Below are 14540 nucleotides of genomic sequence, written 5' to 3' on the forward strand. Positions count from 1 at the left end.
GTTACTTTCCCTAGAATGTAAATTTTCTTTCCTTTACATGTTGCCTTCAGCAACCTGTCATAAACTCACTTCTGTTAGTGAATTCTCTTCTTTCCATTACTTTACTCTGTCCTTGTAAGTACCAGGAAGCTCTTGCATGATACTAACTTATTATTATTGAAATGTTGCTTTGTTTATGTTCCTGGAATTCTTCATACATTGAATATTCTCAGATTCTGAATGTCCTAGGCCTTGTGTGGCAGGGACTCCCTTCTATTTCTTCTATTTATGGGAAAATAGACCCAATTTTTCTTTTTTTTTCCCCACCCATCTCATACAGGACTTGACATAAAGCATAATCAGTAAAATAACAGATGATAACGATTTTGTGGGTTTTCACTATTTATTATTCATACACATAAGATATAGACACAGTGGTTTTGATTAGAAAATTTAATTTCTTTTCAGGTGATTCCAAGTATAGTTTTCTACATAAAGAAGAATTTATTGAACTCAAAGACATGTTCTCTGTCAAACTGAAACGGCGTTATTCAGTTAAACAGCAGAGAAGTGGTACTTTATTAGGAATCACACTCTTCATATGTTTGAAAAAGGAACAAAATAAATTAAAGGATTCTACACTTGATCTTATTAATTTAAGTGAAGACCACTGTGACGTATGGTTTAGACAGTTCAAGAAAATTTTGGCAGGTAAGTACTCCTTGTGGAGATTTTTAATGAGTCTAGTTTCCTTGACGTAGGTTATTAATCTAAACATGACACTGTATTTATCAGTACAGTAACCCTTGATTATGTTGAGGTCATTTGCTTCTATTGTTAGTTTGTTAAGTGTTTTTATCATGAAACGTGTTGAATTTGGTCACATGCTTTTTCTACATGAATTGAAATAATCATGTGGCTTTTTCCTTTCATTCTATTAATGTGGTGTATTACATTGATTGATTTTCATATGTTGAACCATCCTTGCATTCCAGGAATAAATCCCACATGGTCATGGTATATAATTCTTTTAATATTTTACTGAATTTGGTTTGCTAGTATTTTGTTGAGGATTTTAACATTGATATTTGTGAGAGATATTTGTGTGTAGTTTTATTTTCTGCTTTTATTATCTTTTTTTTTGACTTTGCTATCAAGTTGATGCTGACCTTATAGAATGACTTAGGAAGTAACTGTTGAATGACCGCTTCCTTAAAGAAACTGATAATCTGAAATAAAACAGTTCTTAAATATTTTTTTCACTTGTTATTTTTCTATTAATGTTTCTTTTGAGCTTATATTAGAATTTGCTTTTCTTCCACGTACACATTGATGGCAAGTATGTACTGGATGGCTTGAGAATAACAGTTTTTTTTTTTAATTGGAGTATAGTTGATTTACAATATTGTGTTAGTTTCAGGCGTACAGCAGTGTGATTTGGTTATACATATATATGTGCGTGTGTGTGTGTGTGTATATGTGTATATATGTATATCCCTTTTTTCTCTTATTTTCTGTTACAGTTTATTACAAGATATTGAATATAGTTCCCTGTGTTATACAGTAAATTCTTGTTGTTTATCTGTTTTATATATGGTAGCGTGCATCTGGTAATCCCATACTCCCAATTTATCCCTCCCCCCCTTCCCCTTTGGTAACCATAAGTTTGTTTTCTATGTCTGTGAGTTTGGGTTTTTTAAATAAGTTCATCTGTACTATTTTTTAGATTCCACATAAAAGTGATATCATAATATTTATCTTTCTCTGTCTGACTTACTTCACTTAGTATGATAATCTCTACATACATGTTGCTGAAAATGGCATTATTTCATTCTTTTTTATGGCTGACTAATATTCCATTGTGTGTGTGTGTGTGTGTGTGTGTGTGTGTGTGTGTGTGTGTTTGTGTGTGTATCACATCTTCTTTATCCATTCATTTGTGGATGGACACTTAGGGTGCTTCCATGTCCTGGCTATCGTAAAAAGTGCCTCCATGAATATTGGGGTGCATGTATCTTTTCGAATTAAAGTTTTCATCTTTTCCAGATATATGCTCAGGAGTGTCATTGCTGGATCAGACAGTAACTATTTTTAGTTTTTTGAGGAACCTCCACACTGTTCTCCAGAGTGGCTGCACCAATTTACATTCCCACCAACAGTGCAAGAGGGTTCCCTTTTCTCCACATCCTCTCCAGCATTTATTATTTGTAGACTTTTTGATGATGGCCATTCTGACTGGTGTGAGGTGATACCTCATTGCAGTTTTGATTTGCCGTTCTCTAATAGTTAGTGATGGTGAGCATCTTTTCATGTGCCTGTTGTCCATCTGCATGTCTTCTTTGGAGAAATGTCTGTTTAGGTCTTCTGTCCATTTTTGGATTGGGTTGTTTGTTTTTTGAAATTGAGTTGTATGAACTGTTTGTATATTTTGGAAATTAAGCCCTTGTCAGTCACATCATTTGCAATTCTCTCCCAGTCTATAGGTTGTCTTTTGTTTTTGTTTATGGTTTCCTTTGCTATACAAAAGCTTATAAGTTTGATTTATAGGTCCCATTTGTTTATTTTTGCTTTTATTTATATTGCCTAGGGAGACTGACCTAAGAAAACATCAGTGCTATTTATGTCAGAGAATGTTTTGCCTATGTTCTCTTCTAGGAGTTTTATGGTGTCATGTCTCATATTTAAGTCTTTAAGCCATTTGAGTTTATATTTTGTGTATGGTGTGAGGGAGTGTTCTAACTTCATTGATGTACACATGGCTGTCCAGTGAGGATAACAGTTTTTTGAAGATAATATTTAAATTGTCTATATTTCAGGGTAGATTTTTCTGAAGGTAATATCCAGAGAAAAGAGAGCATTTACTAGAATATTATCTCCTTTTGAATTCAGTTGTATCTAAAATTTCTGAATGGCACTTATATTTTACATTTTAAATAAAGTGTGTGAACACAGATATAAAGCAAATTGGATTTCTAAAGGTATCTAGGTAAAGTATAATCAAACTGAGTTTTAGGACTTTTTTCTTCTCATAAACTTGTAAGTCTTGCTTTCTTTTTTTTTGTTTTTTGTTTTGGCCATTTCTTCCTGTTTGCCAGATTGATCAAGGTAGAGGCAGCTGGTGTAGTTGATGCACAGCTTGGGGTAAGATGACTCAGGACAGAGATGGGTGCCAGACAAAGAGCAGGCACATGGCGAGGTTAGAAATTTTCAGGCCAGGAATCATTGATCAAGAAGACTGAGGACCCAAGTTGGTCAAGGGCAGCCAACTGATACGATTTTATGCACAAAAGATGAGGTGAAGTGAAATATTAGAGCTAGGAGAACTGTTACTAAGTGGTCCCTTCAAGGAGACCTGATTGTTTTAAGAAGGCAGGAAACTACAGAGGCTGTAGTTTGGTTCATCTCTCTGGAAACATACAGAATATATATATATATAAAACTAAAAGTATTCCACTTTAATGGTGAGTCTTTTACAGTGTTCTTATTTTAAATTCATTTGAGAAGAGATAAAAGAAGTTCAAATGAAAACTTAATTGAATAAATTTCCTTACATGGGCAGGTACTCGTGGGACTTGAATGGTCTATAAAATAAGAATGTGTCATTTGATTAGGAGAGGCAAAGCTCTTCCTTGCACTACGGTCTGAGGAGATCTCCCCAGGGGCTTATGAAGGGCTGGCTGAGTGATGTGAGAGACAACTTCCGCAATATATCTCACCCGTAAAACCAAAAGCAAGTAAGCAGAGGGCATCACAAGAAAGCCCAATTCCGTAAAAGCAATTTTATTGGAGTAGAGCAACTTGTCCAAACACACACACCCCACAAAAATACTGTGCACATATTTTTTCAGTTTAATGAATGACATTTTGGTTTGATCCAGGATTTAAATCTAGGCAATTATAGAGATGAATAAATTACATATTTTTTAAGCTATCATCCTTTGGGAATGTTACTTTTTGTACCTTTGATTTTGATAACAGTTGGAGGTAGTGAAATATATGAGGTCATATTCTCTGCCATGGTCCTGGAGGACAGAGCGATTTTGCTGATTAAAAGCAAATAGATTGACTTGAAATCAACCAATGCAAACAAACAAAACAGGTTTGAAATCATCTAATAAAAATGAAGGAACCGAATCAGGATGGTCTGAATGAATGGCTGTTCCATTTCTGCCTCTCAGTAGACTCAGTAGGTCCTATAGGAGGAGCCAACTCCTCAACCCCATGGCTCACAAAGACAGTTCTGGGTCAGTTTCATCATACGCAAATGCATGCTCAAGCCTCCAAAAGATCTCTGCCAAATGCTGCATAATACTGACGCTTCCTTTCTTAAGTTTGTAATCTTAGAGCGTTTTTGTTCATATTTCTTTTACTTTCAAAGCTAGATAATCCAGGTGTTTATTAAAATGCCTATTGTCTGAGAGTCAAATACAATTGGCTCGAGGCTCTTTCCATAAATGGAGGTGGCCTGTGTCTTTCCCACTCTTTTTGGGATGAGGTTGATTGTTTACTTCTTCCTGGTCCTCTTTTGTTCTTATTTCCACAGAGTTGGGTCTCTTTGTGGATTATCTTTGTACCTCACATCCAGTGTCCCTATTCTGTACCATATATACTGCATCAGGTTTGGCAGGTAGTGATTGCTGGTTTCCAAAAACATTGTTTTACAGTCCCCAACCAAGGCATTTGTGTTTGAAATAGACCTGACGTAAGTTCAGGGGATGAGAGAAGTTTACATCACAAAACTATAAATGCCCTACATTTGAATTTTAGACATTACTATTTTAAGTCCAAAGATCTTGCTTTAACTGGTTCTGTGGCAAAACAGTGAATTAAAAAAATATATATTTTTTCATTGATTTTGAATATTGTCTTTAATCAGCAAATGGATTTTTTTCCTGTAAGCTTTTACATCTTTTTCTTCTTTATTCTTCTATTAAGACAAACATGAAGAAGGTATTGAAAGCCTCGACTAGTTGGTCTTTTAGTGAGATTAGTCTAACAATTGTAATTTTAGAATATTTGGATATTGAATGTTATTTTCAAATATGCACATTTATATTTTGAACTGGAGCAATGAATAAGATTTGATGAATTTTTGAGGAAAGAACAAATTGGCAGTACTAAAAGGAGGACGAAGCCAACTCTCAAATATTGATACTTGAAGTTTCAAGACATTGACAAAGAGTAGCCAGATTAAAAAGGGTTTATAAATATAAAAAAGGAGTCTTAGAACTGTTTCTATTTTTATTTGGAAAAAAATTAACTCCTTTTACATTCCAATTTTTAATAACACAGTTGAGCACAGTATCTTTTTTATTCTTAGTAATAGAAAAGTCACCATAACTTTATTGACTAATAGTCAATATAAGTTAATTCATCCAACACACATTTTGGGTCAGGCACTGTGTTAAGTGCTGGAAATACAAAAAAGAATGAAATGTAATCCTGTATGGAACACTCTTGCCCTAGGAGACAGACAAGAAAACTCATATTATAAATGTGTTAAGGGCCACAGTGAAGATATGAAAAATTTAGTAGGGAACATCACCATTGATCATTGAATCAGAAATTTAAATCTTAAAAAATTAAGGCTGAAATGTAGTCACTGATAAGCCTAATATGTAGTCATTGTGGTGAAAGTCATTTAACATAGTCTTTTCTGCTTTTTTTTATACCTGTGATGCAAAGATAAACATGCACAACCTTTAACTATAGCATGTGTGTACACTAGATGCATTAATTTTTATTCAATTAGGGTGTGATCCAGTCTCTGCATATTTGAGTTTCCTGGAAATGGTGAATTGCAAGCTTCTCTGGACCCTGAACCAACCTTTTCTCTAGGTACTATAATCTATACTTTAAAGCATATTCATAGGCTTTCTGACAGGTATCCCATATAGGGGGACAAAACAAAGTATCCCTAAGGTGACATTTAGGGCCATTCAAAACTGAAAGATTTTCAGGAGTTGAACTGGTTATTCTTCAGTGGAGGACTTAGGAGAATGGTGTGGAAATGAAGAAAAAGATTTTAGGGCTTCCCTGGTGGCGCAGTGGTTGAGAGTCCGCCTGCCGATGCAGGGGACACGGGTTCGTGCCCCGGTCCGGGAAGATCCCACATGCCGTGGAGCGGCTGGGCCCGTGAGCCATGGCCACTGAGCCTGTGCGTCCGGAGCCTGTGCCCCGCAACGGGAGAGGCCGCAACAGTGAGAGGCCCGCGTACTGCAAAAAAAAAAAAAAAAAAAAAAAAAAAGATTAAAAAAAAATCTAAAGCTTTATGCCCAAGTAACTTGGAGAGTGGTAAGGTCATAACCAGGGTGAAATCCGGACACTGGTTGATTTGAAGGAAAGATGTTCTGTTGCAGACACATTTGGCATATATAACATCTGTTGGAGATGTGCAGCAGGCTGGCAGTTTGAGAGGAGTGCATGAAGAGGTGAAGAAGAGCTGATGTGATGGGAATAGATGAAAGACTGCAAGGAAGTAGTATACAGTTAAAAAAAAAAAAAAGCAAAGGGCTAAATACAGAATCTTGGGGGGATACTCATATATTAAAATAGGCAGAGGAGACAAAAGCCAGAACTAAAATAGAAGGAATGGTAAAAAGAAAAAAAAAAATGAAGAACCCTTTTATCATAAGACCATTGAATTTTGAGATTATATTTTGGTTTTTCTAATTTATTTGTAATATTTAATTGTTACCCAGAGACAATTGACAAAGGTATTTTTAGCCCATATTTGACTGAGTTAGTTCTGTTATATTTTTCTGTTTCATTTTTAAATGCTAACTTCATGAACCATTTTGATTAAACATACTTTGTCTTTGTAATATAATTTGCTCTTAGCTTCTAGTTGAACAGCCTCCAGGTTTTCAGTTCTGAAAAACAAAGAAAATAGAAAAATTACTTAAATAAATATTTGGCTTTTATTCCTAAGAAGAGCAAGTTTTCCTAGTTTCCCAAAGACGTCAAATCTGTTTTCCATGTGATAATAATGATGGTTTTCATGGGATCCTTTCCTCAATAGTAAAAACCAGGGCTTCTAAACGATATTTTGTTTAATATTCATGTTGTCTTATGTAAGAAATTCATGGTGAAATATGTTTTGCGGTTTTTAAAAATCCAGACTGTATCGTGATTTATATTATCATGAACCAGGTAGAGTTTTTCTTAGGAGGAGAACATAATGATGTGAAGTTTTACTAGGATATGCTGCCAGATGATGTACTTATAAGGAGAAATAAACTGGAAATCAACAGTATAATGGTTATCTTAAGATGAGCGTTTGTTATATATCAAAAGTATTAGAGCTTCAGACATTTCGTTGTACAGTATTTGAGTTAGCAACACCTGTCTCCCTAGGGACAAATTATTTTCTGCAAGGACATTTTGTCTGAAGTATGGGTAGTTTTTCCTTTGAAGCACCAAAAAAATGATTCAAGACTTTGGTTTATGAGCAGTTGAGTTGGACGTTAAAATATGAATATCACTTAAACATTTAAAAAAATTTTTTAATTAAAAAATTTTATTGAAATATGGTAAATTTACAATGTTGTGTTAGGTTCAGGTATACATCAAAGCGGTTCAGTTTTATATACATCCTTTGTAAAATTTCTCTTACATTACATGTTATTACAAGATATTTAGTATAGTTCCCTGTGTAATACAGTAGGTCCTTGTTGGTTATCTATTTTATATATAGTAGTGTGCATATTTTAATCCCCAAATCCAATTTACCCCCCCTTTAGTAACCATAAGTTTGTTTTCTATGTTTGTAAGTCTATTTATGTTTTGTGAATAAGTTCATTTGTATATATTTTTTTAGATTCCACAAATAAGTGATATCATGATATTTGTCTTTTTCTGTCTGGCTTCACTGAGTATGATAATCTCTAGGTCCATCCATATTACTGCAAAGAGCATTATTTCATTCTTTTTTATGGCTGAGTAATATTCCATTGTGTGTGTGTGTATATATATATATATATATATATATATATACCACTTCTTCTTTATCCATTCATCTGTTGATGGACGTTGAGGTTGCTTCCATGTCTTGGCTATTGTAAATATTACTGCTATGAGCATTGGGGTGCATGTATCTTTTCAGATTGTGGTTTTCTCCAGATATATGCCCAGGAGTGAAATTGGAGGATCATATGGTAGCTCTGTTTTTAGTTTTTTCAAGAACCTTCGTACTGTTCTCCACAGTAGTTTACATTTGCACCAACAGTGTAGGAGGGTTCCTTTTTCTCCACACCCTCTCCAGGATTTATTGTTTGTAGACTTTAAAAAAAAAAAGTTTATATATTTTCTTATTAGAAATCCATTTTATACACATCAGTGTATACATGTCAATCCCAATCTCCCAATTCATCCCACCACCACCACCACCCTCACCCCCCACTGCTTTCCCCCCTTGGTGTCCATACGTTTGTCCTCTACTTCTGTGTCTTAATTTCTGCTCTGCAAACCGGTTCATCTGTACCATTTTCTATGTTCCACATATATGCGTTAATATATGATATTTCTTTTTCTCTTTCTGACATACTTCACTATGTATGACAGTTTCTAGATGCATCCACATCTTTACAAATGACCCAAGTTCGTTCCTTTTCATGGCTGAGTAATATTCCATTGTGTATATGTACCACATCTTCTTTATCCATTTGTCTGTCGATGGTCATTTAGGTTGCTTCCATGACCTGGCTGTTGTAAATAGTGCTGCAATGAACATTGGGGTGCAAGTGCCTTTTTCTTTTTTTTTTAAATACCTTGTTTTTACCTTAATTTTTTTTAACATTTTTATTGGAATATAATTGCTTTACAATGGTGTGTTAGTTTCTGTTTTTATAACAAAGTGAATCAGTTATACATATATCCCCACATCTTTTCCCTCTTGCATCTCCTTCCCTCCCACCCTCCCAATCCCACCCTTCTAGCTGATCACAAAGCACTGAGCTGATCTCCCTGGGCTATACGACTGCTTCCCACTAGCTATCTATTTTACATTTGGTAGTGTATATATGTCCATATATAGACTACCACTCTCTCACTTTGTCCCAGCTTACCCTTCCCCCTGCCCGTGTCCTCAAGTCCATTCTCTAGTAGGTCTGCATCTTTATTCCCGTCTTGACCCTAGGTTCTTCATGACCATTTTTTTTTTTTTTTTTAGATTCCATATATATGTGTTAACATACGGTATTTGTTTTTCTCTTTCTGACTTACTTCACTCTGTATGACAGACTCTAGGTCCATCCACCTCACTACAGATAACTCAATTTCGTATCTTTTTATAGCTGAGTAATATTCCATTGTATATATGTGCCACATCTTCTTTATCCATTCATCTGTCGATGGACACTTAGGTTGCTTCCATGTCCTGGCTATTGTAAATAGAGCTGCAATGAACATTGTGGTACATGACTCTTTTTGAATTATGGTTTTCTCAGGGTATATGCCCAGTAGTGGGAATGCTGGGTTGTATGATAGTTCTATTTTCAGGGTTTTTTTTTTTTTTTTTTTTTTTTGTGGTACGCGGGCCTCTCACTGTTCTGGCCTCTCCCGTTGCGGAGCATAGGCTCCGGACGCGCAGGCTCAGCGGCCATGGCTCACGGGCCCAGCCGCTCTGTGGCATGTGGGATCCTCCTGGACCAGGGCACGAACCCATGTCCCCTGCATCGGCAGGCGGACTCTCAACCACTGCGCCATCAGGGAAGCCCTATTTTTAGTTTTTTAAGGAACCTCCATACTGTTCTCCGTAGTGGCTGTATCAATTTACATTACCACCAACAGTACAAGAGGGTCCCCTTTTCTCCACACCCTCTCCAGCATTTATTGTTTGTAGAGTTTTTGATCATGGCCATTCTGACCAGTGTGAGATGATATCGCATTGTAGTTTTGATTTGCATTTTTCTAATGCTTAATGATGTTGAGTATTCTTTCATTTGTTTGTTGGCAATCTGTATATCTTCTTTGGAGAAATGTCCATGTAGGTCTTCTGCCCATTTTTGGATTGTGTGGTTGGTGTTTTGATATTGAGCTGCATGAGCTGCTTGTAAATTTTGGAGATCAATCCTTTGTCAGTTGCTTCATTTGCAAATATTTTCTCCCATTCTGAGGGTTGTCTTTTTGTCTTGTTTATGATTTCCTTTGCTGTGAAAAAGCTTTAGTTTCATTAGGTCCCATTTGTTTATTTTTGTTTTTATTTCCATTTTTCTAGGAGGTGGGACAAAAAGGATCTTGCTGTGATTTATGTCATAGAGAGTTCTGCCTATGTTTTCCTCTAAGAGTTTGACAGTGTCTGCCTTACGTTTAGGTCCTTAATCCATTTTGAATTTATTTTTGTGTATGGTGTTAGGGAGTGTTCTAATTTCATTTTTTACATGTAGCTGTCCAGTTTTCCCAGCACCAATTATTGATGAGGCTGTCTTTTCTCCATTGTATATTCTTGCCTCCTTTATCAAAGATAAGGTGACCATAGGTATGTGGGTTTCTCTCTGGGCTTTCTGTCCTGTTCCATTGACCTGTATTTCTGTTTTTGTGCCAGTACCATACTGTCTTGATTACTGTAGCTTTGTAGTATAGTCTGAAGTCTGGGAGCCTGATTCCTCCGGCTCCATTTTTCTTTCTCAAGATTGCATTGGCTATTCAGGGCCTTCCGTGTTTCCATACAAATTGTGAAACTTTTTTTCCTAGTTCTGTGAAAAATGCCAGTGGTAGTTTGGTAGGGATTGCATTGAATCTGTAGATTGCTTCGGGTAGTAGAGTCATTTTCACAATGTTGACTCTTCCAATCCAAGAACATGGTATATCACTCCATCTGTTTGTGTCATCTTTAATTTCATTCATCAGTGTCTTATAGTTTTCTGCATACAGGTCTTTTGTCTCCTTAGGTAGGTTTATTTCTAGGTATTTTATTCTTTTTGTTGCAGTGGTAAATTGGAGTGTTTTCTTAATTTCACTTTCAGATTTTTCATCATTAGTGTGTAGGAATGTAAGAGATTTCTGTGCATTAATTTTGTATCCTGCAACCTTACCAAATTCATTGATTAGCTCTAGTAGTTTTCTGGTAGCATCTTTAGGATTCTCTATATATAGTATCATGTCAGCTGCAAAAAGTGACAGCTTTACTTCTTCTTTTCTGATTTGGATTCCTTTTACTTCTTTTCTTCTCTGATTGCTGTGGCTAAAACTTCCAAAACTATGTTGAATGATAGTGGTGAGAGCGGGCTACCTTGTCTTGTTCCTGATCTTAGTGGAAATGGTTTCAGTGTTTCACCATTGAGGACGATGTTGACTGTAGGTTTGTCATATATGGCCTTTATTATGTTGAGGTAAGGTCCCTCTGTGCCTACTTTCTGCAGGGTTTTTATCATAAGTGGGAGTGGAATTTTGTCATAAGCGTTCTCTGCATATCTATTGAGATGATCATATGGTTTTTCTCCTTCTTTGTTTATATGCTTTATTACATTGATTGATTTGCATATATTGAAGAATCCTTGGATTCCTGGGAGAAACCCCACTTGATCATGGTGTATGATCCTTTTATTGTGCTGTTGAATTCTGTTTGCTAGTATTTTGTTGAGGATTTTTGCATCTATGTTCATCAGTGTTATTGGTCTGTAGTTTTCGTTCTTTGTGACATTGTTGTCTGATTTTCATATCAGGGTGATGGTGGCCTCATAGAATGAGTTTGGGAGTGTTCCTCTCTCTGCTATATTTTGGAAGAGTTTGAGAAGGCTAGGTGTTAGCTCTTCTCTAAATGTTTGATAGAATTCGCCTGTGAAGCCGTCTGGTCCTGGGCTTTTGTTTGTTGGAAGATTTTTAATCACAGTTTCAATTTCAGTGCTTGTGATTGGTCTGTTCATATGATTCAGTCTTGGAAGGTTGTGCATTTTTGAGAATTTGTCCATTTCTTCCATGTTGTCCATTTTATTGGCATAGAGTTGCTTGTAGTAACCTCTCATGATCTTTTGTATTTCTGCAGTGTCAGTTGTTACTTCTCCTTTTTCATTTCTAATTCTACTGATTTGAGTCTTCTTCCTTTTTTTCTTGTTGAGTCTGGCTAATGGTTTATCAATTTTCTTTATCTTCTCAACAAACCAGCTTTTATTTTTCTTGAGCTTTGCTATCATTTCCTTCATTTCTTTTTCATTCTGATTTGATCTTTATGATTTCTTTCCTTCTGCTAACTTTGGGGTTTTTTTGTTCTTCTTTCTCTAATTGCTTTAGGTGTAAGGTTAGGTTGTTTATTTGAGATGTTTCTTGTTTCTTAAGGTAGGATTGTATTGCTATAAACTGCCCTCTTAGAACTGCTTTTGCTGCATCACATAGGCTTTGGGTCGTCGTGTTTTCATTGTCATTTGTTTCTAGGTATTTTTTGATTTCCTCTTTGATTTCTTCAGTGATCACTCAGTTATTAAGTAGTGTATTGTTTAGCCTCCATGTGTTTGTATTTTTTACGGATTTTTTTTCCTGTAATTGATATCTAGTCTCATAGCGTTGTGGTTAGAAAAGATACTTGACATGATTTTTCTTAAATTTACCAAGGCTTGATTTGTGACCCAAGATATGATCTCTCATGTGGAATGTTCCATGAGCACTTGAGAAGAAAGTGTATTCTGTTGTTTCTGGATGGAATGTCCTGTAAATATCAATTAAGTCCATCTTGTTTAATGTATCATTTAAAGCTTGTGTTAACTTATTTATTTTCATTTTGGATGATCTGTCCATTGGTGACAGTGGGGTGTTCAAGTCCCCTACTATGATTGTGTTACTGTTGATTTCCCTTTTTATGACTGTTAGTATTTGCCTTATGTATTGAGGTGCTCCTATGTTGGGTGCATAAATATTTACAATTGTTATATCTTCTTCTTGCATTGATCCCTTGATCATTATGTAGTGTCCTTCTTTGTCTCTTGTAATAGTCTTTGTTTTAAAGTGTAGTTTGTCTGAGACGAGAATTGCTACTCCAGCTTTCTTTCCATTTGCATGGAATATCTTTTTCCATCCCCTCACTTTCAGTCTGTATGTGTCCCTAGGTCTGAAGTGGGTCTCTTGTAGACAGCATATATACAGGTCTTGTTTTTGTATCCATTCATCCAGTCTGTGTCTTTTGGTTGGAGCATTTAATCCATTTACATTTAAGGTAGTTATCGATATGTATGTTCCTATTCCCATTTTCTTAATTGTTTTGGGTTTGTTATTGTAGGTCTTTTCCTTCTCTTGTGTTTCCTGCCTAGAGAAGTTCCTTTAGCATTTGTTGTAAAGCTGGTTTGGTTGTGCTGTGTTCTCTTACCTTTTGCTTGTCTATAAAGGTTTTAATTTCTCCATCAAATCTGAATGAGATCCTTGCTGGATAGAGTAATCTTGGTTGTAGGTTTCTCCCTTTCATCACTTTAAATATGTCCTGCCACTCCCTTCTGGCTTGCCGAGTTTCTGCTGAAAGATCAGCTGTTAACGTTATGGGGATTCCCTTGTATGTTATTTGTTGTTTTTCTCTTGCTGCTTTTAATATTTGTTCTTTGTTTTTAATTTTTGACAGTTTGATTAATATGTGTCTTGGCCTGTTTCTCCTTGGATTTATCCTGTATGGGACTCTCTGTGCTTCCTGGACGTGATTAACTATTTCCTTTCCCATATTAAGGAAGTTTTCAACTATAAGCTCTTCAAATATCTTCTCAGTCCCTTTCTTTTTCTCTTCTTCTTCTGGGACCCCTATAATTCGAATGTTGGTGCATTTAATATTGGCCCAGAGGTCTCTGAGACTGTCCTCAATTCTTTTCATTCTTTATTCTTCATTCTGCTCTGCAGTAGTTATTTCCACTATTTTATCTTCCAGGTCACTTATCCGTTCTTCTGCCTCAGTTATTTTGCTATTTATCCCTTCTAGAGAATTTTTGATTTCATTTATTGTGTTGTTCATGATTGTTTGCCTGCTCTTTAGTTTTTCTAGATCCTTGGTAAATGTTTCTTGTATTTTCTCCATTCTATTTCCAAATTTTGGATCATCTTTACTATCATTATTCTGAATTCTTTTTCAGGTAGACTGCCTATTTCCTCTTCATTTGTTAGGTCTGGTGGGTTTTTACCTTTCTCCTTCATCTGCTGTTTTTCTGTCTTCTCATTTTGCTTCACTTACTGTGTTCGGGGTCTCCTTTTCGCAGGCTGCAGGTTCATAGTTCCCGTTGTTTTTGGTGTCTGTCCGCAGTGGCTAAGGTTGGTTCAGTGGGTTGTGTAGGCTTCCTGCTGGAGGGGACTAGTGCCTGTGTTCTGGTGGATGAGGCTGGATCTTGTCTTTCTGGTGGGCAGGTCCACATCTGGTTGTGTGTTGTGGGGTGTGTGTGACCTTATTATGATTTTAGACATCCTCTCTGCTAATGGGTGAGGTTGTGTTCCTGTCTTGCTACTTGTTTGTTATAGGATGTCTAGCACTGTAGCTTGCTGGTCGTTGAGTGGAGCTGTGTCTTGGCGTTGAGATGGAGATCTCTGGGAGATTTTTGCCATTTGATATTACGTGGAGCTTGGAGGTCTCTGGTGGACCAATGTCCTGAACTTGGCTCTCC

At 36.1% G+C, this 14540-nt stretch overlaps 1 protein-coding gene across 1 annotated transcript in view; it reads left to right on the plus strand.

Moving 5' to 3' along the window:
• CERKL (CERK like autophagy regulator) overlaps nucleotides 1-14540 on the plus strand; it is a 143969-nt gene that overhangs the window by 43418 nt on the left and 86011 nt on the right. Inside the window, exon 2 of the mRNA XM_089916616.1 lies at nucleotides 448-690. Coding sequence (XP_089772742.1) covers nucleotides 448-690 — 243 coding nt within the window. The remainder of the gene's footprint in view (nucleotides 1-447; nucleotides 691-14540) is intronic.

Source organism: Delphinapterus leucas, chromosome 8 (genome assembly GCF_059928025.1).
Source record: "Delphinapterus leucas isolate spDelLeu-1000000601 "Yukka" chromosome 8, BTC_Dleu_Yukka2, whole genome shotgun sequence".
Lineage (NCBI taxonomy): Eukaryota > Metazoa > Chordata > Mammalia > Artiodactyla > Monodontidae > Delphinapterus > Delphinapterus leucas.